Raw genomic sequence first — 24,594 nt, forward strand, 5'->3', positions numbered from 1 at the left:
AATGTCTGCTCTCCAGATGAAAAGCATATGAATTTTTCAAGCACTGCATTGTTCCATATGTGGGAGACAGACTGAGAGGACCCTTGGGGCAGCGTGAGAAGGGCACAGTCACTGGACGGCTGTGTGTTGGGAAACACTGCAGAGCACTGACTCGCTATATATTTGTTTTGGAAATAGCCCATGGTTAAAAGCTAAGGTGCTGTGTGATGAAGGCGCAGTTTTAAAGCTGTTTAAACCAATCACGCACACACTCGCAGGGTGTGCAGCAGAAGTCTGTGGAGTGACAGATTTAACCTGGCATGATGCACATCAGCTGAACATCTGCATCTGTACATCTAAGGTACTTTACATGGTTGATTCATCACATAATACTTAATACTCCCATCTAACTTCAATTCAGGGGAAAATGTTGGCATTTTTGCTCCACTACAGTCTAGTTACTAGCATTTTTGATGTTTCATTACATTCACATAAACGTAGTGTATGATTCACTCTACCTCTACCCAGTTGTAGTTAAAAGTAGCTCCACTGAACAAAACGTCTCTTACACACTGATGCACTGGTCAGCTGATCAGTCACAGGGGTCAATTTTCTGCCAAATGAGTACTTTTGCTTTTCAGTCTTTGAGTGCATTTTGCTGCTAATACCATTGTGTTTTTACCTAAGTGTGTAAGTATTATCAGCAAAATGTATTTAAAGTATCAAAAGCACTCATTCTGCAGCCAAATGTGTGTCAAATCAGTGTTTTACTGCTGTTGTTCTGCTGTAGATGTTTAAGGTTGATCTAATTTTGACTATTTTACATACTGTTGGGTAGTTTAACCTACAGCGACGCATCATATTCTATAAGATCATCATATGTTTGCAGCACGGCTGAACCACCCATCTCTACAGCCTGTTTCCACCTCAGTGCATTTTCCAGCTCATCCAAAAGGCTTTTTAAATAGTTTATATAGCTGAAGAAGCAGGAGAATTTTCTCAACCCATATCTTCAGTTCATCACAAACTTTCACATTCAAAAATGACCAGATTAGCAGATACCTGGTTTTCACAGGACAGGAAGGGTATGGAGAGCTGTCATATATCTGAGGTGTTGTGGAGTAGAAGTGTAAAGTTGCATAACATGCAAATACAGTACTCAGGTAAAGTACAAGTTCCTCAAATGTGTACTTAAGTACAGATCTTGAGTAAATGTACTGTGTTACATTCCACCGCTGCAGACTGGATGCCTGACCAGAAACCTGCTGAGTGGGTTTTTCTTATTTTTGAATACCACCTCCTGGAGAACATTCCTGCAGATATTTGTCATCATCATAACTGTTACTGTGTATGTTTAACCTGCTGCTGCAACAAAACAATTTCCTAAATTGGGATCAATGAAGTAAAGCCTAAGTCTAAGCTAAAGTCTGAACAAACTGCTGCTTGACTGACATTGCATGACCGATAAGCATGAAGAGGAAAGAAAAGGGAAATATGCAGGGCTTTCTGGGCACATGGAGAGAAACAGGAGAGTAAATATTGCTTTGACCTTGTGGACTAGAATTTCTGATTGTATTAACTTTAATGCTCTCTCTCTCTCTCTCTCTCTCTCTCTCTCTCTCTCTCTCTCGTTTTCTGTGTTGGTGTAAAACTTGTTTCACTCTACAGCACTGACGTCAGCTTAGTGGCAAGTTTACAAATACCAGCACATCAGACTGCGCTGAATTCATTTGAAGAATCGTCAAACCAGTTTCTCCTTCAGCCAAAGACTTCTCGCTCTAAGTTCAGGCACAGAGTTACCTTTCACTTGCCGTGTGCATTTCTTCTGTCTGGACACAATGGCTGTGTGAATACAGAAAAACATCCTCTACAGCAGCAGAAAAGGTGAGTTTATGTGCACATACAGCATAAAGCTACAACCACGCATCGTGAGCTTCTGTGAGGAGACCGTTTGATGATAATGCTTATGATTCACACTCGATTGTGATGACAGTGTGAATTGATAATGTGAAACAGATTTTTCTGTCACATGAGTTCGGTGTGGGGTGTGCTTTTGTGACTCAATGAAAGTTCAAATTTAGATGTGATTTTGTTTTTTGTATCAGGAAAAGAAGAGCATTTCATTTGAGCAGCTACTAACTGGTGTTGAGTTCATGGAAGTTTCATGGTCTTTATGATGGGCTGCTGGCTTTGGGCACATGGCACACGGCTGTGCTTTGCTTTATTAAATGATCACTTGTGGGGGCATTTTATACCTTTATTAGGGCGAGGAGAGAGACGCAGCAAAGGTCTCCAGGCTTGAACCAAGATGTCAGCGTCTCTGCCCCTAAGCGATGGGGCGTCCCTGCGTTATGTTCTTTAAAGGGGAGCTCCAGCAATTTAGCACTGCACCTCCATACACTTGGTGAAGACTCATAGGAAATTCTCAAAAAAAAAAACAGTGAATATGGTCAAAATTGCTGCAGCAGAGGCCGAGATATCCTGACTTTTATTTCTTGGTATGGGTGAAGCTCCAAAAACTAGATCCTGCATTTCCCATAATGCAACGTAAGCATCCCTCATTCCTTCTTCTATCTGTGTTTTTTTTTTTCAACCTTTCAAAGACTTCCTCCAAAACTACCATGATATATAAATATGGTTTTCATGGACTAAGTACTTCTTATGAACTTCACTTACATCAAGAGCAACTCAACAGTGACAAACAAGACAAACCCGTGACTTTCTGCTCCGTCTCTCATCAAAACACCTGTCTGCACCTCTCTCTTTTGTGCTCACACGTTCTCACTTCACCTGGTGTAAAAGAAGCATTTTTTACTCATAAAGAGGTGGACAGTAATCAAACCGGTTTGCCGGGCTGCACGCCTCACCTGTTGCACCATACTTGTTTCTCATGATGATGATAGCTGTCTTCCTTTCAGTCTCCCTTTCAGCGAGTGACCAACATCGTCTTTACAGTGTCAGCTTACTGCTTTTCCGTTGTCAGATTACACCTCCAGAGAGAAGGCACTAGGTTAGAAGATCGGCTTGTGAAATCTGTCCCTTCGACAGCTCATATCTGTTTACTATCACCCCATGTTATTCCCCTGGAATAACTTCAAGGCTATTTTCACACCTGAGGCACCTGCAGTCATGTGTTTAAATGCTGTGTCGTCTGTAGTTTTGACTTGAAGGATGGTGGAATCTTTCTCATGTTTTGGTGTTTTTATCTTTTAAATCCCAATCACTCAAACTGCCTCTTCTTCCTTTATATAGAAATATATCTATACCTCACATGGTGGCTGCTGCAGGATCAGATTTCCTTCCAGTGTAGGCTTTAAGGGTGTGTCTTGGTGAGTGAAAGGTTGTGTGAAAACTTCCTGGATTTTTAGCATTTCCTTTAAACTGAAAGTCTTTTGCTTGAGCAGTAAGAGGGTTTAATAAAGGACTGTAAAGGACATATGAGCAGATTCTGCACATTGCTTCTGGCTACTCAGAATTGTTAGACTTATAATGACTCATGCTTTCACGTCATAAAAGAAAATCATTTGAGCCACTTGAAGAAGTCAAATCTCTCTCCAGAGAAAGGACAAGCTGTGGTGTGCTTGATCTTTCCTCCTCGTTCCCTCCAAGGTTTCAGCTCAGGAAGTTTTGCCCAAATGTCAGAATAAGTATGTTAGTGCACCTTTTGTTCAACTTGCGCGCAAACAGTGGGGATCCTCATTATCACGTTAATGCTCGGGCAGGGCGGTGATTGGTACATGAATAATGTATTGCAGTGGGAGGGGATGGTTTCGGGCTTGACTGTAGTTAGTTGCGTGCGTCACGGTGTGAAATGAAGATCGGGGACATGGTCTGAATGGCTGTGTTAACTGTCACTGGAGGAAGTTTTCATGCTCCGAACATCAGGTAATACCCATTTAATCACATGTAGCTGGTGAAACACAGGCTGGATGTTGCTGGTTTCTTGTAGCGTTTGAGAAAATGTTTCAACCTGAAGTTTGACTTACTTAGTTCTGTGACCTGCTGTGCTGAGATGGAATGTTTCAAGAATCCTTCTGCTAATTTAGATTTGACTGAAAGTGCTGAAATGTCAGACTTCGATATAGAAGCCTATTTTACGCACACTGTTTGGGACTATTTGTGTTTCTATTTTTAATATTAACTGTGGCCTGATACGAATTAAATGTTTCGTTCAGTTGAAATTAAGTTCTTAAATATGTTCACAGTGTTTATGTCACCTTTGTAAACATACTGTAAATTTTAAAGTAGATGAAAAACAAATAAGGCATCCTTTATGGCAGATTTATAATGGCTTTATAAAAGTCTAATAAACCATTGAAAGCTTTAGAGACCAGTTATTCATAAAAATGAGGTGTGTTGTTTGACATTTGGGCTCAGCGCCGACTCAGCAGCCTGCAGTGTTTGTGTTAAAACACGGGCACAACAGGTGATTTCCGCGCGTAAATGTGTGTGTATAAACTACCATACACTGTCTGTCACACAGGATATGAGGGTTCAGTTCAAATCCAAACGGGCCAATAGCCTACCAGCGTGTTCACATCGTGTCCTGAGGCTTGAACAGTTCGTCTCACTGGTCTCAGCATGTTGGAGGAATCAAGCTACCAGCCGCAGGCTATTAACGATCTGCTGCGGTTGGTCTGATGGTGCCACGGCGCATTTCCGCTGCCTTAAATCATGCGCCCTGTGCTCGGTGCTGGAAAGGGCAGCAGTCCTTAAAAACGTAATACTTGATCTTTACTGTCGCAGTGGCAACACACAGCTCAGGTCCGATGTTCACAAGGGAGATGTCCCCATGTGTTGACTGCGCTGCTCCCTCTGCGGTTATTTACCTCCGCTCATGTGTGCAAACATACCGTGCACTGTTGCCCTTGGCTGAAATAGAGGTCAGTCCCCTCTCGCATCGTCCTGCAGGCTGTCTGCTGGGTTTTTTTAGAAAGTGGACCGAAGTCACAAGGAAGAAGTCTGGCGTCAGTTGTGCAAACTGGGCTCAAATCTCAGCCTGGCGCAAGAAACACGAGGTGACTGAGCACAGCCGGGTTCCCAGGCCTGCTTTGACACATCTGACCCCCACTTTTTTTTTTTTTTTTTAATCTTTTTAACAGGCATTAATGGATATTGATTATATCCAGATTTATTGTGTGACTGGTAATCCAGGGACCCCTGATGGGATTCTCCAGATGGTCTCTGCTGTAACTCCTAAATCAAGGGTTTCATGCTGATAATGCAGTTTCCTTCCAAAAAGTCTATTAATCCTCTGATATTCTGCACTTTGTAGTGAAGTTCATAGTGACTGTATTTGCATGGTATAAAGATCAAGATCATTTTCCAAAGCTGAGTGTTGAGTGATTGCATTATATTTCTCATGACACATTCTGCATGCAGGCTGTTTGAAGGTGTGTTCTTCCCTGAACAACTGCTGCAGCCCCAGTTGTTCCTCCCTCATGCAAATCCCCGGTTCAGGACAGCTTCTTCTCCTCCAGAAGGAGACGCAGTTTGACATAGATACATGCCATTAATCAACAGATCTCCCAGAAATCTGCTACACACCTCTTCCTCTGCTCTGAGAGTATGTTTTTTTAAAGGGGTGGGGGAACATCTGCTTGCTGCTGCACTGTTCCCAAGTGTTTTTAAGAGCGTCATGTTTTACAGATGGGTCAGTAATAGTATTTGTCATGTGCTGTTATCATAACATGGAGCCTGGCTGCCGCTGACAGTGTCTGATTTATGGCCTCTGGCCTCAGCGAGTGTCTCAGATCCTCCCCTAACATTTGCTCAACAGGCTTTAAATGTTTCCTGTTGTGAGATGAAAGCCACACTAACATCTCGCTGTGGCCAGCTCTGCTTTCTTTCACTGGTCAGGCTTGAGGTGGATGACACACCTCTGTCAGAGTAGACCCATCAAACACAGACGGGCAGATGAGATGCACTGAGAAATTACATGCTGGAGTGTTGAAGGTGCCAGCTTTTGATTGCATAAACCATCTTCTGGTTTGTGTGCATGTATCAGTAGCAATGCAGCCCATCCAGTGGAAAATACAGCAGGAACATATGAGGATATCTCTTGTGAGAGAAGGCTCACAGTATGATCATTGTGTCTGTTTCCTTGTGTGTGCGTGATTGAGTTTGGCGGGCTGTGTAGAAAGATAACATCGGGTGTCTGTTCTGGTAAGTAAATCAGACACCGCTGATTCTCTTTGTTCTTATTAATGTGTTTAACCTATACTGGCTTACTACAGTATTTGATTATTGGGTGTTAAGTGAATTAAAATGAGGCTTTTGAACGTACTGCACACAAGCATGCTTCACAAGAGGCTTTGGGTTCGTTTACTACCCCCATGAGATGCATTCACTCTGGACTTTGTGCTGTTACACCCACATACAGTAACATGAATTCAGATTCTCATTATGTGAAATTACACAGGCAGCGTGTGTGTGTCACGACAGAAAGCACAATTCCCTGTAGTTTCTGAGAAAGTGCTCACACAATAGACAAAGCTGGGAATGTCCGTTGCGGAATAATAAGTGGATCACCAAAAAGACTTGCGTGTTTTAGTGGTTTTAAAGCGTCTGCGCGTAGAAACGTTTTTCTTTGTCTTGATTTTTCTTATTGCTTTTCTTACACAAGTAGATATTAAAGTTGCTCCACATCAGTGTGTAAAGCTGTCATGACTTGACTATCATTTCCAGTTTATTGAAATCTGTGCTGCAATCAGTATGTGAGCCTTGTGAATTGCTGCTGGCTGATTTTTCCTCGTCTCTCCCTCAGCCCTCATTTATATGCTCCTGATCCTCTTACCTACCCCACCAGCATTTTCCATCCACTGATTCTCTCCTCTCCTCATTCATCAGAACAAGGCATGGCTGGGAAGCCTTTCCGGGCCACCTACATCTGGAGCAGCATCATCTCCAATCTCCACACTCATGTGGAGGTCAAGCGCCGGCGGCACAACCTGAAGTCCTATCAAGACTGCTTCCTGGGCTCAGAGGCTGTGGACGTGGTGCTGGCACATCTCACCATGAACCGTTTCTTTGGCGAGGAGGCGGTGCCCCGCCACAAGGCCGTCCGCCTCTGTCAGGCCCTCATGGACTCAAGGGTTTTTGAGCCCGTTGGCATTAAAGTGTTTGGGAAGGAAAAGAAGCGAGCCACATTTGAAGACAGCAGCTGCAGTTTGTACAGGTTCCTAAGCCCAACGACGAGCTCCTCATCACCGTTGACCAATAGCAACTCTCACTCCACGAGTACCATTGAGAGCGGCTATGACTCACCGAGCATGAACAGGAACAAGAATAGCTTCAGCTTGTCACGTGAAAGGTACAGACTCGTGTCATAACATCTTCAGATCACACTTTTTATTTGCTTTGTTCTCCTCCCTCCAGAGCTAATCCCAAATCTGGTATCGCTTTAGACCGGGTGCCTCTGAAAACAAGTGAGCCGTGACCTGAGACTGTTGAAGTCCCATCATGCACTCATGTCTTGATACTCTTAATTTACAGTAACTCCTCATTACCAGTGTGTGACACTGAGTTCAAATACACACTTCAATTGCTAAATCAAAAAGTAATAAACAGACAGATACCTGTAGAGGCGCTTGCACAAACACATTTTATTCTCTTTCTTGCTGAGAGTTAAATGAAGAAAATCAATTTCTGAACAGTTAACTTAGCACAAAAACTGGACGCAGAGGGAAACCGTTAGCTTAGCTCTGTAACAAAGATAACAAATTCTGCCTACCAACACCTGAAAAGCTAACTAACACGCTATACCTTGTTAGCCCTGATACCCAAACTGAAGTAAAAATGACAATTTGTTCCACACATGGTCATGTGTCAGATTGTTTCAGATAATTATAACTTCCTGATGCTTGCCTGGCAAACTCGTGGTGATGACAGGACACCAGGAAGTTACTGAGCCTAGCCGAGAAATAGTCTGGCACATAACCTCATGTAAAGCCACAGTGTGTTGTTTAAACACTTGAATGTTTAATGTTTGTATAAATTCAACAAAAGACAGAGTGTTAATTAATGAGCTTCAAAGGTTAAGTGGATTTTGTTTCAGAGCCAGGCTAGCTCTTTGCCACCGTTTCTAGTCTTTGTGCTAAGCTAAGCTAACTCTGAGTAAGAAAGTGAATAAGTGTATTTCTCAAAATGTCAAACTCTTCCTTTAAACTCAGTTCTTTCCTTTGAGGCAGAAGAATTAAATTGCAGGGAGGCTGTTGAGCATGTAGACAAAGCCAGACAGGGTGACGCGTGGCCTCAGCACTGCTGCGAGAGTGACGGCTCCAGCCTGGACCAGGGAACAGGCCTGACGTCCCTAATGGCAGATGAAAGATTCAGAGGAGCCGCATGCTCTGACAGTTTAAATGAGGTTTTTGTTATTTGCAGCACGAGCCAAGTCAATTATTCACGAGTACAATGTAGATAAACAAGGAAATGCTTCACATGTCCTATTTAATGTTCATCAGAAATTGTTCAACGCTGGAAATTGAGTGTTTATTTTGAGTGTTTGATTTGAAATGACCAAAATCAAACCAGCACCAAACTGCGACTGAATCACGGGTACTAGAAAACATGTGCAGCCTAATGTCTCGTGTGTCCCTGTGATGAGTCTGTTTTTTTTTTTCCAATCATTTCCACTGATTGCTGTTATTATGTGACTCTTCAGACAAGAGGTGCTCAGCTACTCCACCCACTCCCCTATAAAGACAGACAAATCACTGGAGGACGTGCTGGGAAACCTCAACCTGAGCTCCACCATCACGCCTCAGATGATCAACCTTGGCCTCTCACAAGAGCGTAAGTCCACTCCTACCTGATGAGAATGACGTAAAAGCGGGGCCATGTTTTCATGCTGCACATGCTCGGTCGCACCACACGCCTGAACATCTGTCTGCCTGTGACCCTTTTAACTCTTGTGTCTTCACAGTTGTGGATGAGGTGTGGCACCAGCAGGCGGTGTTCAGGCTTTTGCAGCTGATAGAGCTCCCCCTGTTGGAGAACCTCTTAGAGGGCAAAGACACATCGCGGGCCCCCCTGCATGGCATGGACAGCGACCCCGACCTGTTGTATACGTCGAGCTATCTGGACCGAGAGGTCCTGAAGGCCTTCAGTGAAGCACAGTAAGGCACCAAAGCTTTTAGGGCCTTCTATAAAAATCCTATTTTTTTCTATGTATTTAAAGACTTTTCACATATTTGTATTTTGCTATGCTCTTTATTTAAAGGAAAGCAAGGATTTGTTGGTGAAATGATGTGCAGTTGTCGAGATTAAAACCATTTAAATGATGGTTAGCTTTTGAAAATGGTGTTGAAGCAAAACATACAGTGGTGGAAAATAACTAAGTGCATGTATTCAAGTACTATACTTTATACTTACTCATACTCCACTGCATTTCAAATTACCTTATTGTGCCACTACATTTATTTAAAAGCTATAGTTACTATTTACAGCGAGGATAGAGATATCACATACAAAACTTATGATGTATTGTTACAGTATATATTAAACTACCCCAGCAGTATATGATTATCATAACAATGAATATAACAATATAACACTGAGGGGGGCAGTTCTACATAAGAAGTACTTTTCATACTTCAAGCACTTTTGTTTTGCTGATACTTGTATACTATTACTTAAGTGAAATTTGAATGCAGGACTTTTACTGGTAATTGAGAGTTACATCTACTAAATTATCACAATGAAATGCAGACATTTATCCTGGTTTTAACCGAGCTGTTCTCTCGCCTGCAAAAGCCCAAATCCATGCTTACCTACCGGAGGCAGTCGAGGTCAAGAGCTCACCTGACCTTCTTCCGGTCTCTGAGTTGCTTCACTTAGACCAGTGTGTCAGCTGTGTTTAAAATCATTACACCTCCCTCTCCCTCAGGGCTGATGAGTGGATGTCAGGGGCAGTGGACTGTCTAGAGTTTCTGCCTGATGAGCTGGTGGTGGAGATCAGTCGAGGTTTGTCTGGTTGTGCTGACAACCTGCTCCAGTGTAAGAGACTGCTCTACGAGGTCCTGTCTCAGCATTACGGACACATGCAACAGCCGCCGCTGCTCAGCAACCATGTTTTTGACATCCACTCCGGCATTTCTGAGCTGCTAGGTAAGACAGGGACCTATCAGATCCCTTTGGTATCCTATTTTTCAGGGTGATGCATAAAGCCAGGTTTCATATATGTTGATACCTGTGCCATTTTAATCACAAGGGCTGCTTTTCTCAACCTCTGCGTTTTCATTTATGTCTTTGCTCTGGTCAGTGAACGGCAAGCAAGAGCAAGCTCTCGAGACTCTGCAGCTGAGCCTGAAGCTGCAGGACTCTCGCAGCAGAGAGGAGCTACGCAGGCTCCTGAGATTCATGGCCATCGCTGCCAAACCACAGGAGGTCAAACTGCACAAAGAGGTGAGCGCTGGTGTGCATGTCGCGTGAGCCTGCGCATGTGCGTGTTTGATCTCCGTTAACTCCAAATATTTCTCCGTCAGATCGAGAACAGAATGGCGGTGAAAAGGTCGTTCTCCGGTGCCATCGTCTACAGCAAAAGACTGTCCAAAGGAAAGGTTGACTTGATGGTTTTGTTCATGATGGACAACCACTGTGATCTGTTCAAAGTGAGTGCTCGTGTATGTGTGTGTGTGTGAGAGACCATGGTCATTGGGTTGATGCACTGACTAAGGTCTCTTGCAGAGATGTGTAGAAGCAGGAGTGACATGAAATATTAGCTTTACATCAAATGTGACTGGCTGTGGAAGATCACAGGCAGCCACAAACGAAGGAAACTAGAAATTGATTCATGTTCATATTGGATCTTCTTAATGAACAGATAAAAAGAAATGTCATGTCTTCTTTTGCTCTCTCCTCCATCAGATTCCTGTTTCATTGCACAAGATGGTCAGTGACAGAATCATGAACATTGTGAAAGGACAGGATCCAGATATGATAACAGGTTTGCACATTTTGCTTGTATCTCTTCATCTCGTACGTTCTGTTTGTTTAACTGCTGTTTGAAGATGAGCTCTGCCTTCGCATCGTAATGTTTCCCTGATCTCTCTTCACTGCAGGATCAACATACTGCACAAGAGTGAGCGCAAAGGCCTATTCAGAAAATGCAGAAAAAACCACTAAAGAGGAGCTTTGGTCCTTACTCCGGGCGGTCCACGAGAACCCCAAACTGTCCTCCAAAGAAAAGAGACGGCTGCTGGGACAGTTTTACAAAGGCCACCCAGAGATTTATATTCAGTACTTTGGAAATAGATTGTCTAGTGTCAACATGTTGCTACAGTGATATTTATTAGTCGAAGAATTCATGTATTATAATGTAAAAAGAGGTAGAATGTGAATGTGGTGTAAATGATGTGCCTTATAGGAAGTGAACTTTATTTGCTTGTATGCAAATAGTTTAGACTACTGAACAAGAATGTGAACTTTAAGTGATAAGCTGCGATATTTAAGGACATGTTGACTTCAATTTCTTTGATATTTTTCTTTGGTGCGGGACACTAACATGAAAAGTAGTCATCGTCTGTTATATATGAGACTGTTACTTTTTTTTTTTTTTCATTTTAATGTTTTCACACTGCAAAGCGTCTTGATGGCGTTCTTTGTCTGCAGCCAGTCAGGACACGTCTGCATAATGCTTTTCAATGGATGTATTCTCTGTGCTTGTGCAATAAGAACAGTGTTAGCAATGAAAAAATGTGTCCGTTCACGTGGTTTCTCGTGTACAGTGTGATGCACAGTGGAGAGATGTCTGAGGAACGGAAATTTGAACCCGGAAATTTGAAAGTCTGATGTTGTGCTGTAGTAAACAGTCAGAGGCATTCATGAGAATCAGCCCTCTGGGTTTCTGTGTTTGTTGAAACAAATCAGCAAAACAGATGTTAGTAAGTTTTGGGGGGGGTTTTTTTTGTTTTTTTTTTTTTGAAAACCACAGCTACATTTTAGTGGCGTCTTCATGGTTCTGTTTTAAATAAGGTTTATGTACTCCGTCTAATCAGCTGAGGAAATCGCTTCCATATTTCCAGGTGACAAAAGCCTTCACAGAGCGCTTTTTAACGACACGTCGTTCATGCTTTGGCAGGTCTTAGTAAAAATTGTGAGACACTCACACAAGTACTTTTCACTGCAGACTCAAAATGTGTTTAATATGATGAAAAGGGGGAAAAAAATGACTTCAGCTGTAATTTAGCCACAGAACGCAAATTATATTCAATTTGGAGACACAATTTGCAGCACTTTGTGTCTATTCTGACTTGACCCACACACGTCTCTCTCTCTTAAGAACAGATATAGTCCCTCCTTTTCTAATGGAGAGTGGCAACATTGTGAAATCTAAGGCTGTTTTGTGCTAGTCGACTATCTAACGTGACATTGTTTTTCACACACTATCTTAGTATAAAATAAAAAAGCAGATTGTAATGCTTAGTTCAGTTTTTATGAAAGGCCCGTTCTCCTTCTCATATTCTCACTGTTGAACATTTCCAGGCAAAACTCACACGCTTCAATCTAAATCCTGCTTAAAATGCAGATGATGTTGGTGTTGTTGCAGTTAATATGCTCTGACTGTTCTCGTGATGTAATCAGTGACTAGAAATTCAGAAGGAGAAATAGCCAGCAGGCAATTTCTTTGCTTGATAGGCACTCGTGTTGGGGAGCTCTACAATAACACTTTCAGGGAAACAAATTATCCTCTGATGTTCTGATTCAGAAGCTATTAAATACAAAGACATTATTTTTTTTCTTCAGTACAGTCAAGTTTTAGTTTCTAAGAATTTTCCATATGTGCGAAGCAGAAATCAGACTCTACTATGTTGCAGTCGAGCGGTGTTCTGCATGAACTGTATTATGCCACCTGTGAATAGGATCAGAGCACAGACAGGCTGCCACGTAACCAGAACAAAGGCTGCGCCGGGCAGACAAACAATGATGTGATCAGGCAACGTGAAAATAAGCAGCTGGCTGGCATTGAGAAATGTTCACTGTGTAAATGGCATTTATCATTATCCCTTTATCCCTGTCTTACAGCAACTGTTAACATGTTTAATTTGCGTGTTCAGTCTTTAAGTCTGCATTGTTCAAATGCAAACAGAAGCGAATTGAAGCCTGTCATATCCTGCTGTCAACCATAGAGGGAATCCGATTATTTGAACAGCGGTTGATTGAACCTTTCAGATCAACTACATGTCAGGTACTGCCCCCTAGTGGTAATGATGGGGTATGTACTAAGAGAGCAGTCTTAATAAATCCATCAGTTCTGAAAACAGCTAAAAATCATCAGTTAAGTCAATAAAAACGTCAGATTTGGTTGAATTGTTTTACACTTTTATTGAAAGTAACTGTGTTTTCCTCCAGTTATCTAAAAAAAAAAGAAGAAAAAAAAAAACCAAAACAAAAAAATTCACTTGCCATCACTGGAACATCACAAGGCCAAAACTGAGCTGTATGCCAAAATCAACGCTTGAATTAAAAATTTTGTACAGTATAATGGTCAGTCTTTAAAAATAAAAACTGTTAACAAAGAAAAAGCCACAAGAACACTCAGGTGTGCATACTGTGTGTACGTCTGTGTGAGTGTGTATGTGTACGCGTGTATAATCTGACACACTCAAAATGAGGACATGTATGTTTACTCCGTAGGACCACCTGTTAAGATTACATTCTCGGGTTCAGTCTGAGCTTATCGGATCCTCTTCTGTTGGCGTGCGCGGTAGATGTCGTGTATGGGCGGAGCCACGGCTCCTTTGTCGTCCTCCTCGTCGGAGTCTGCGTTAGGCCTCTTCAGTGACTTGGCAACAGCGTGGTTCTCCATGGATCCATTGCCCTCCCCTCCTGCATCGGGCTGTCTACCAGTGATCAGCTCTACAGCAGCATCAACAGCTGTGGAGACGTAAAACACGTCAGTGACATGACAACCGGGGGGGCAGAAGGACATTTTGATAGACGGTAACACATTTTTTATGGGAATTCATCCGGCAGCTGTCAAAATATTTCCCTCTGGACCAAAGTGTTCGTTTGACCAAATGTCTGAGTGACATTTCCATTACATGAGCCACGTTGCTCGCGTGGCTACAAATAGAAGCGGTCTGGATTCAAGTGCTGACAAAAGCAACTTACTCTCAGGAAGTGTGCATCTCCTGAAACTTTCCATGAGCTCATCCACTTGAACAAAGGGACCCTGCAGTGAGAAACAACCACAGACTCTTTGCATTCTAGTGGGAAGAAAACAGCATTTTTTTTTTTCATTGAATTTGAGCTTGATGGTATTAAGCTGCTGCGACTCACAGTGAAGCAAGTGGGCGGAGGGAGCAGCTTCATTAGGACAACAGCAGCTGGGGGGACTGGGAAAACTCCACCAGGGACTGGGTGTAAACCTGGAGCTGTGGGGAGGAACACAGGAGGCTACCATCAACGATGGATCCTTTAATGCATTGAGTACATGCAGAAGAGACGGCAACATGCACGTAAAGACTAACGCTCTGACACAGGATTTCAAGACCGTGGGCAGTTACGGAATACATACGGGCGAGGTGCCGCGGCTGGAAGGGGATCATCTGATTAGTGTCAGGTTTGGGGTACTCGGGTTTACGGTCGGCTTCATCCTTAAGTGTGGGCGCAGAGGGCGCCACCACAGTCTCTGGGAGCAGTGCTGCCAGTTTGGCACGAGACACATCCTGCAAACACACAGTCGAAACTGTTTAAATACACAGTACGTTGACAGAAGAGCCTGATCTGTTCAAAGAAAGAGATCGCTCAGGAGAAAATACACACCTTGTATCCAAGGGCCTTGAGCTCACTGGCAGAGCAGGGATAAAGGTCCATGAACTTGTATCTATCTACTAGCAAAGCTGTTTCTTTGCCCTCGTACTCGTCCTTGAAAGCAGTGAATCGCCTGCGCTCCACCTTCAGAATACTGGCCAGGTCTCCTATGTTGCTCTCAAACGCCAGGAACCGAGCCCAGATCTCGCTGGAGAAAAGCAAACGCCAACAAACATCGTCAGGTCAGAGACGTGGATAATTACATCACTTGCATGCATGCAACTTAAATCCATACTGGACATTACCCTGACTTTTCCGGTGACAGGCTTCCTGAGGTGAGGACACGTTCAAACAAAACCCTTGTGTTGTTATCCTCTGGAGAGAGAGAGAGCGGGGTGGCAGAGGAAGGAAAAACAGGGTCACACATCTATTTTTCATCGCTGTGACAATAACAGATGAGAAATCTTTCATTTTCTCACAGCTGATAGCAGGACGTCACTACTTCAAGACCAGACTTCCTGCATCCTGTGCCTTAGCTCTGCGTTTGATTAGACAGAACCTACCGTTAAGGTGTGAGAGGTAATCGATGTATGCCAGTATGTACTCTGGAATGTCGCCATACTTCTTCAAACCAAGCTCAAAAATCTTGAAGGCCACAGATTTATCCTGTGTGGGAGGACGAAACGAGTTGAGAAGAAAAGGATTGGACACCGTACGCATATGAAACCTGTGATGGCGTGTTCTTACCTTGCTGCAGTAGTACTCCATCAGTGCCGCTGTCACGTACACATGGTGACGCGTGCGAAGATCCTCTCTGGCCTTTTTGAAGATGGTGCGGCCTGATTTGATCCCCTCTGCCCTCCTGGCAAACTTCATGTACTGAATGTAGACCAGTGTGGGGTCAATGTCCTCAATGGCCAGCAGCTTATTATAGATGCTGTGGACCTTTTCGTACTTCATGCGACTCTGTGAGGAAAGCAAACGATATGCGCTGATGAGCCTCTCACCGTGTGGACTGAGATTCGCGCTGAGTCAGCTGCTGGACACTCACTTCCTCATAGTCAGCAAATGAAAAGTACAGAAGCATGTTCTTCTTCAGAAGAGTCCCAATGGCACGTTCATAGATGTTAGCTGCCTCGTCACTGAACAGCTTGGAGTTATTCATATCCTGAGAGGAAAAAAGAAAGTTAGAGGACGGGTTTGAGCTGAAGTTGAGTTTCAGAGTGTGAGAGGTTTCATCTCTTACCCCTTTCTCTGCCAGCAGTTTGCTGGACTGCTCCAGGTACTGTGCTGCCTCGTACCATATGTCGGGATGGTGGCCCAGCACCAGCAGGCACTGCTCATAGGCAAACATCACTGTGACACAGGACACAGAGACGCAGCTGACTACAACTCATAACATACAGAATCCTTGCAGCCAAACCGTGAGCGAGCAGGAAAGCACCAATCTGCGCCCTCTAGTGGCTGCTGCTCTAAAGGAGAAAAATCTTCAAGCGTTATGTATCTCCACTGATTGGTGTTCAAAAAATGATTAAAATGGAAAACCAGCATGATTACTGGAATCAGAGGATTTACAGACTGTAACACATAGTCACCTCTCTTTGTGATGAGGGTCTGGTCTTCTGTGCGCAATGGGTTGCTTTTTTCCCACTGGATGTATTTCTTCCACATTTCCACCTGCTGGGCTTCCTGAGGGGAGTTCTGGGGCGGAACTGAGGGTGCGTTCCTGTCCAGCCCCTTCATCACAGTCTCATACTCCTGAAAGCATGCAACAATCCGGATTAGTTCACAAAGACAGCCTGACTTTTCAATATACAACCCTGGTTTCAAAAAGGTTGGGACGCTGTGTAAAATAAAGACAATACATTTAATGTTTGACTTCATCAACTCCACTGATTTTTGTAAATAAATGTTTGATGCAGCAACATGATTCAAACAAGTTGGGACAGAAGTGACTAAAGACCGGGAAAGTTCAGCTCATTTGTAAATGATTATTTTCTGTTTTTAATGATGGTTTGAACGAGTCGGTGTCGTACAGCACAAGCATTCAGAGCAGTGCATATTTGTGACACTTCTCTCACCTTTGCCACTCTCCTGGCATTCATGTAGTCTCTACTTCGGTCCTCAATCATCTTTTTGGCCAAGTGCACGTTGATCCCCTGTTTGTGAAATGAACAAAGTCAGTCTTTTACCAGTTAAAACTCTGTATGTGCAAACATAGAGCATGTGAGAAGACATTTGAAGGCCAGGGGTCTGTGTGGGTCACTCGCCTCCTCATATTTGCTGTAATCTCTCCAGAGCTGCTCAATGTTGATCATGGGGTTCACACAGCCTCTCTGGTACACCCTCCGTACTGCAGTGATCCGTTGGTTTTCTGCATATGAGCCCACAGCCTCACTAGTGGAACACAAAATATAAATGTCAGCATTAAAAGTTGGCTGATGCAGTTCGAGTCTCACAGTACTGCAGGAGAAAAAAAAACCCACTTACACTCCTTTGAGGAAGTTGATGTAGTCCACCCAAATCTGGGAGAGGAGAGAGGAGAGTAGCTGTTAGATGACAGTAGTTAACTTCATACACACAGGTAAAAATACACACATCAGTTATGTGTACCTGGTAGGACATAATCTCCATGCCGATTTTATCCAGGGCAAAGTCATACGCCTGGGCCATCTTCTCCCTGAGGGCGAGAGCATACACGTATGAAGTAAAATGTGTATTTGACAGTAAAGCAGTATGTCGGCCTGCTTCACACCACGACGCAGCATGTTCTCTCACTTGTAGCTGGGCAGCTTCCCTTTGGTCTCTCGGACATATGAGAGGTAGCATTTCCACAGGTCGATGTGCAAGACTTTCATTAGGCATCTCTGAAACAACTACAAGAACACAGACGGTGACATAACTGGAACAAACACGCAGTTGACACATCCTGTTTAGATTCCACAACACAAACATCCATCTTCAGTGTTTCATTGGGTCGGTTTTATAAGCCCATGCTGAAACTAACGTGCTGATCCAGAGTGGGATTTCCTATGTAGGAGGATTACCAACGCACTCAGGGAAACCCAGAAAAGCGGTTTTTACTTCAGGCCATATGCCAGATTTGGGGGAGTTCCAGCAGTAAACCGGCTTCATTAGACAGACCTCAGATGTGGCCTACATTTCAGTGAGCTCCTCCAGACTCAGAGGAAAACACCAGAGTGACTTTGAGGGATACGCATGTCTTGATGTGTCAATCTGACATTCAGGCAAATAACTGAACAGGATGCGCTCACATCGTTTATTAAACGAGGAAAACAAGTGACAGACAACACATCAGTTCCAAACCAATGAAGAAATTGACAGTGCAATCTGGAGGAGAAGACTGAATTCATTACATTTAGATTAAAATCAGGGTTATATATAAAAATGTTACCAACAAAGAAATGAAACAAAGCAGTGGCAGAGCAAACCAGGTACAGTAGTGAGCCAGTGTGCAGGAAAATCAACTCACAACTCAAAGAGGCACCATTCATTTTAAAAAAATAAACATTTTCAAGCAAAATTATCTCTCAAATGTGTGATTTAGATGCCTTCTAATGCAATAGAAACGATTTTACACTATAACAGACCATATTCTGGTGAAAATCACAAAAACAAGTGTCAGAAGACCCTTCCCACATACCAGAAAGACACATTGGGCAGCTTTCATGTGTGTGATGGACACTTACCTTTTCTACTTTGTCATAGTTTTTAGCCTTGATCTGCAAATAAGAGTGTAGATGCAATATTAATTCAAACGTCTCCTCGACTGTAATGGCTTTCAGGAAACATGCATTCATGCAAATGTGACCACTCACACACAAACACTGATCAACATCATTAAAAAAAAACATCATTAAAGATCAACAAAGTGAAATTCACACAAGAATGACAAACTACTTTTAAAAAGGGGTTTATTTTCTTTGTAGATTGCGCCACATAACCCACAAAACTCCAGTTACCAGAAAAAAAAAAAAAAAATGTACAGAAAAGATAATCAAAAATCTTCTGAATGCAGCTTTTAAATATTAAGTTTCAGATACTGAAAAGGTGCTCTGAATCTGAGACACAGAGTGTGCCACGGCCTTAGGGTGAGTGTGTTCCCTTATCAAACATTTCATAATGAATTTCATGACGCCGACTGTTGAAACAAGTCTCACAGCTCCATCCAGTACAGACAGGGCAGGCTGTTGTTTCTGTGGTATTAGCACCTCAGGCCTGTGTGGGTAGACTGATCCTATCCCACTGTGTTTACATTAATAAAAAAACAGAACGAAACTAGCCTAGAAGTAAGTAAGAGGAGTGGGGCTCCATAAATAAAATGTTAGTGAAAATGTTAAATTAGCGAGAGCGCAGGTTTAGGTTTAAAGGCATGTCTGCACAATGAGGTTCACAGAATTCAAACATTAATATTCTCTCGACCTGACTGAGTGAAGTCCACGCACTCAGGTTTGTTTGGTGCCCTGCTGAGGCTGGATTTAGACAGACAAGTATATGCAGTCTGTTAGCGGAGACCTATTCCATTAACAACAATCGCTACGTCCCTGGTTTTGATCCCCCTTTGTGTCCCCTCACCCCTCAACGTAAGGCCCAAAAAACACATATTTATCTGCACTGGAATGTACAAATGGTACACGACATATGATGGAAGATATGACTTTTAACAATTCAAGAAGAAAAGTCTGAGCGATTTGTACAATTAATGATGCAAAATGTCAGAGAACTGGCCAAATGAATCTCTCATAAAAGGCAGAAAAGCATTCAAATTTAAGACTGGACCACCACCGGACCCTTACAAAAGCACATTTTCTAGGAAAATAATTTCTTTAAGCTGGCTCTTTGTAAAATTGTGCAATAAAGGCCAACTGCAGTTTAGAGTGCCTTTAGGGCGCCTTCCCAAAAAAGACTGACCTACATTACTCGCTCATTCCAGGCACTGAAACAGCACATCTGACACACTAAGCTTTTCACCTTCATTACAAAAGAGAGACCAAGCAACAGTGAATCTCTCGTGGTAAAAGAGACAAGAGGTGTAGTGTTCAAAGATGCATCTCCTGATGAAAAGGTTTATTTTTAGCCAACAGGTCACTTAAATCACACTCAACATATAATGCAATGTCACAGATACACAATCTGGAATATATTGTTTTGAGCTTTTCAGGGTTTAAAACAATTGTTACAACAGTGAAGCTGTAAACTTATGTCGTCTCCCAGAACCAGCCAAATCTGACTCTTTACTACAACTGATGCAAATCCAAGACGTGTTTTCATGTCCTACCGCTGAAACAGATCAGCTACATTATGCCAATCAGTCAGCCTGCAACCATGGTAGAATCTGCTGCTGAGATCCTAAATGGTCCCCCTGGAGGGCAGCTGGACTGCACCTCTACAGGCTGCTTTACGGTGGTGTCCTGAAGTAGCTGCTTACATAACAGCCTCAAAAAACTCCACTAAAGATCACTGCCAGAAAAAACATCCACAACACACCTCAAACACACCATCCATCTACTTTAATATGAGAAAGGGAAGTCTACAGAAAATACTACATAAAACCTAAACTTGGAGACAACCGTACTATAACTGTACTTATATTTGTTCAATCTAATGTAACACACTGAAGAGGAAATGAACCTTGAGGCTGATTTGAGTTCTGCAGATTTTGTTTTGCTCTTGCTGGCTTCTCCCTCAAGAGAAATACCTCTTTCTCTGTCATGGAGGATGCTACTCATGGTGATTTTTTTTTTTAAAAATGACAAAAAGTATCCTGAAATAGCCTCAAAGACTGACAGACAAGCCGGCCTCAATAAGCACTTCTCACACACTGCAAGTTACTGCAGGTTTTTAAATATCATGTTATCAGGTCAAAAAATACAATTCAACAATAAAGCCCAGCATTGTGTCAGACAACATGGGCTGGCAACCTTCGCTCAAGGGTGTATTTTCTCATACTCTGTGGACTTTTCACCTAATGCAACGTGTGCCCTAATCCTGATGGAGCTGGAGTCTCTCAACAGAGCTTTGTAATCAAGCTGACTTTGTATGATTTGCCTACTGTGCAACTATTAAAAATGAGGTCTACATAAACTCACAGGGAACCAGACACACAAGCACAAGGATACACTGTCTTTTAATGAGAATTTGTATTCTATTGAGAATTTGACAAAAGTGGGTTTGTACAGCCATGAAAGTTTCAAGTTGGGTCAGTAAATTTTCACGTGTAACAAAGGAGGGAAAATAACAGCTCATTCACATACTTACCAAACAAGGTAGGTGTCTTTATTCTATGAGTTACAACGGAGCTGTGAGCTACTGACATACACTGCCAACACGTGCCCTGGACTAAAAATTGTAATTTTAGAATCTCTCTGTCTGTTTTAATTAATAAATAAAATGTCATGCCAATTCAAATATCTAGTCTCATTTCACTAAACAGAAAGCTACATGGTAGTATGCCAAACTGGTATCTTAGGTTGTTTTGGGCTGAATTGTGGTTTTGAGTTTAAAAGGGGGGGAAATGGCTGAAGATATCACTTTGATGACAACTGCACTGTTTGGGATTGGCCTACTCTCAGTTTAATGAGCTCGGCTTCAAGTGTATTCTGAGCATGTCTACTTGGTACGAACCTGAAAACAAAAAACACAGAAGACTAGAACTTCTCCATCAGACTTAAATAAACTAACCTAGCCACTTCACTACTAAACAAAAGCTTAATTATTGCATTTTCTTAACTTAGTTGCCAATATTAACACTGATTTCGCATACTGTTACATCTTGATCTGTCTGCTATAGATGCATTCATCAGTTAAACTGTCCTCATACTCCTAGATACATTAATTACCCACCTAACAACCACAGTCCAAACCTGCACCTGTATGAAAGGTTTCATTTCAAAACATGATTTGTCCGTCAGGGGATATTAAGTAGTTTAATCATTAGTTCCTTTCAAACAGTTGCTTACATTAACTGTGTGCCACCTATAAATGTACTTGCATGCTGCTCAAATAAAGCTTTGGTGATGCTGGAATTTTTAAATTTACTTCAGTTTCCTGTGTGTGATCTCCTGCTTTTAGATCCACAAATCAAACATTCCTGCTAGCTGTAGTCACCATTCTGCTCTGCCTTTTTTTAATGTTGCTGCTGGCTGTAATCTCTGTTAGAAGGGGTAATATGTTAGTAGTGTGGAGGCTGACACTAATGCTTTGCTGGCACGAGTACAGTTAGTGCCATCTGTAGGCCTAACTAAATTATTTAAGGACGGTTCCTGGGAAGCCTAGTCCATTTGGAAAAGGCAGCAATGTGTTCTTTTCCCCAGTTCATAACATATATATATAGAGTATATATGTCGACTTTATGCAATATCACTCCAGGCCCTTCCTTGCAATGGGTAATCCAAGTGGGTGAAGGCTGGGGTGAAGGTACAGGGAATGGGAGGCAGCAGGCGTAGCTTCACTCAGGGGAGCTACTCCACAACAACAAACCACAACCACTACAACCTCAACATACAGCAACATTCAGTTCACAGCAGTGAGGTAATCATTTACCAGAACTACACAATGGACTTTGAACTAAGTTATGATGCTTGAGAATGCTGTGCAAGTTTGTGCAAGCAGTGTGTTTAACGTCAGTTGCAGTAGTGGTCTGCAGAAGTGGAGGGCATCAGAAAATGCACTTCACCAGGTTAGCAAAAAATGGCTATGTGCAAGGGAAAATGAACCAGCGTATCAGTAGCTGACTGCGTAACAGCAAAGCCTGTTGATGGCAACAAGGTAAATGGGTCACTGGTCATGTAATCTAGAGGAGTTGGGGAGAAATGTCTCAGGGAAAGAATGGGCCACACAATCAAGATATTTGTTTATAAAATTACCCGAAAGAAATGACACAGGAGGCAATAAATTGACACGACAAGTGAATAAAAGGCTAATGCACTCCAATACCATTAAAATAGTTTTAATACTGTTGCAGACCAAACATGCAACAAATGCACTTTACCCCATTTAAATACGACGCAGAGAATATGTTTTTTTTTTCTTTTTTTTTTTAAATCCTGGGAACATAAGAATTTTCTGAAAAAGAAATGGTTAGAGCTAATTCCCCCTTTGTGTTTAAAGGCACAATTCTTCATGAGTCCAGCTAGAGCCTGATAAACTAAAAGTGTATTACATCATTCCACATCTACGTTCAATGCAGGTCCTTCATTGTGCAGGATATTCTTAGGCAGGTTGATGCTCTACACAGTCAAAATGTCTTTACTCCTTACTCTTGTGATGCTAAACATAAAGAAAGTAATCAGGCCCGGTGATTCAGAACAAGAATTGTGACTTTAAACATTGAAGACATTTTGTTTGTGTGAAAATCACGTTGTTGATCATGTTAGAAAAACTCCCAGCCATGCACACTAAAGAAAAGAAAAAGTATTAACCTCAGCTTCAATGAACAGTTTCCAGAATCGGCCAGAACTTGGGAACTGTGTGACAAGTCGCTCATATGTCTTCCTTGCTTTATCTATGGGTTGGTTCTAAAGGAGGAGAATGCATTTACATTCCACACTAGTTAACATATGCAGAAGCAATCTTGAGGAAAAAAAGATGAAGTGCTTTGTATTTTAACAGTGCATAACCCCTAACCCGCTATCCCCGCCACCCGATTCCCCAATTTACTTAACCCCAGTAATGCAACTCTGTGTCACTAAACCTGTGCTTCTCGAATCAGAATGCTCCACGCGTCAAGGTCATATGGGTTTTCTTCCAACTTCTTCTCTGCCTTCTTCACCTTTTCCGGAATATACTCTGCCGCAGCCTGCAAGACAACACAAATGGCAAAGGACAGAGGGTTACAATACTGAACAAACTTTTGGCGTAGTGATGGGCCAACATAATGCTAATACTGAGGATTATTATCTGTATTATCTATGGATGGGTTAAATATTGATAAACAGATTGATTGACTTCTTGGCCACGCCCCTGCAGTATGTGTTACATCGATAAAGAACATCGGCCTTGCGGCTATTTCTTAAGTAGCTAAATCAAACTTTACATATTAAACACCGTTTTCCCACTAACTAGCTAGGTCTTTGTAGCTGGCGCCGTTGACAAGCATCCATACCAACACCGTGTAAAGGGCAGTATCAGTAACGCTGTCTAACATGAAAGTAGTTGTAAGTTACAAGTTATGCTAAGTTAGCTCAGCGCGTTAAAATTGGTCAACTAGCAGCGACGATACTACAGTCAATATGGCGTACGGCGGGCTAAACTTGCAGCTTTACGCCAAACTCCTACATATGATTACTGCCTACGCAATGGTCAATGCTAGCTAATACTAACTTAAACAAAGTCACGGTGCCATGCATGTAATGTTATTATAGCAAAATTTACGTGTTAACATTACCCAAGAATAACACAATAGTCGAATTATGCTAACGTTTCAGTTAGGGTTAGCTTGTTCCTCAACAGAACTGCATGTAGCGTTAGCTAACTGACCTGGTCGGCTGTTCCCTCGGTGGACATGGCTGGAGGAGTAACCTAGGTTAGAAATGTTATATCAATGGGATCAACGTTCAAATAATAACGTGATGGCAATTTTAAAAACGACTAAGTCATCGGCATAGCTTCAATACGGTCGATCACATTCCCCTCGAGGAACTGCCTAGCTTTTCAGTTGCTGCCCAACATCTCAAAATGGCGTGGAAGCTGTGTTCCGCTCCGCCAGTAGCAACAACAATAGTACTTCCGGCACGAATCCTTCGAAATAAAATGGCAATATCCACAAACTTATTCGGCTGAAACGCTTTTAATGTGTACGGTGACAGCGCAAATTATAGTACATGTTGCAATGGTAAACAA

The 24,594-nt window shown here is 42.5% G+C and overlaps 2 protein-coding genes across 3 annotated transcripts; one reads left to right on the forward strand and one right to left on the reverse strand.

Annotated features, from left to right (window-relative positions):
• The first annotated feature begins 1,724 nt into the window (after positions 1–1,724).
• Positions 1,725–11,669, forward strand: depdc7a (DEP domain containing 7, paralog a). 2 transcript variants are annotated; one of them, XM_076726837.1, is made up of 9 exons: positions 1,725–1,863; positions 6,829–7,291; positions 8,642–8,772; positions 8,903–9,095; positions 9,866–10,086; positions 10,241–10,383; positions 10,464–10,589; positions 10,846–10,924; positions 11,040–11,364. In XM_076726837.1, the coding sequence occupies exons 2-9, from the start codon at positions 6,837–6,839 to the stop codon at positions 11,261–11,263; spliced, it is 1,572 nt and encodes a 523-aa protein (XP_076582952.1). In that variant the 5' UTR covers positions 1,725–1,863; positions 6,829–6,836; the 3' UTR covers positions 11,264–11,364. The 2 variants fall into 2 exon arrangements, with proteins under 2 accessions (XP_076582952.1, XP_076582944.1); XM_076726829.1 differs by lacking the exon at positions 1,725–1,863 and adding an exon at positions 3,764–3,864 and having other exon boundaries at positions 11,040–11,669.
• Positions 11,670–13,279: 1,610 nt separating this feature from the next.
• cstf3 (cleavage stimulation factor, 3' pre-RNA, subunit 3) lies at positions 13,280–24,431 on the reverse strand. The gene is made up of 20 exons (XM_076726818.1): positions 24,232–24,431; positions 23,447–23,551; positions 23,175–23,270; positions 18,444–18,476; positions 17,512–17,609; positions 17,347–17,413; positions 17,224–17,258; positions 17,004–17,130; positions 16,815–16,892; positions 16,329–16,491; positions 15,980–16,089; positions 15,785–15,901; positions 15,481–15,699; positions 15,297–15,399; positions 15,039–15,108; positions 14,746–14,941; positions 14,498–14,648; positions 14,260–14,354; positions 14,092–14,152; positions 13,280–13,854 (listed from the first exon to the last, which is right to left on the reverse strand). Exons 1-20 carry the CDS (start codon positions 24,256–24,258, stop codon positions 13,655–13,657), a joined length of 2,151 nt encoding a protein of 716 aa, XP_076582933.1. The 5' UTR covers positions 24,259–24,431; the 3' UTR covers positions 13,280–13,654.
• Positions 24,432–24,594: the final 163 nt, after the last annotated feature.

This window comes from Chaetodon auriga, chromosome 1 (genome assembly GCF_051107435.1).
Source record: "Chaetodon auriga isolate fChaAug3 chromosome 1, fChaAug3.hap1, whole genome shotgun sequence".
NCBI classification, from domain to species: Eukaryota; Metazoa; Chordata; class Actinopteri; order Chaetodontiformes; family Chaetodontidae; genus Chaetodon; species Chaetodon auriga.

What these genes read in the sequence shown, in the direction of transcription:
- cstf3 (XM_076726818.1), bottom strand. Translation starts at nt 24,258, where the DNA reads ATGTCCACCGAGGGAACAGCCGACCAG. An exon ending in TGGAGATTATGTCCTACCAG is followed by an intron (nt 17,259 to 17,346) that starts GTACACATAACT and finishes CTCCTCTCCCAG; the next exon opens with ATTTGGGTGGACTACATCAA. An exon ending in ATGCCAGGAGAGTGGCAAAG is followed by an intron (nt 16,492 to 16,814) that starts GTGAGAGAAGTG and finishes GCATGCTTTCAG; the next exon opens with GAGTATGAGACTGTGATGAA.
- depdc7a (XM_076726829.1), top strand. An exon ending in AAGGCCTTCAGTGAAGCACA is followed by an intron (nt 9,096 to 9,865) that starts GTAAGGCACCAA and finishes CCTCTCCCTCAG; the next exon opens with GGCTGATGAGTGGATGTCAG. An exon ending in ACCACTGTGATCTGTTCAAA is followed by an intron (nt 10,590 to 10,845) that starts GTGAGTGCTCGT and finishes CTCCTCCATCAG; the next exon opens with ATTCCTGTTTCATTGCACAA.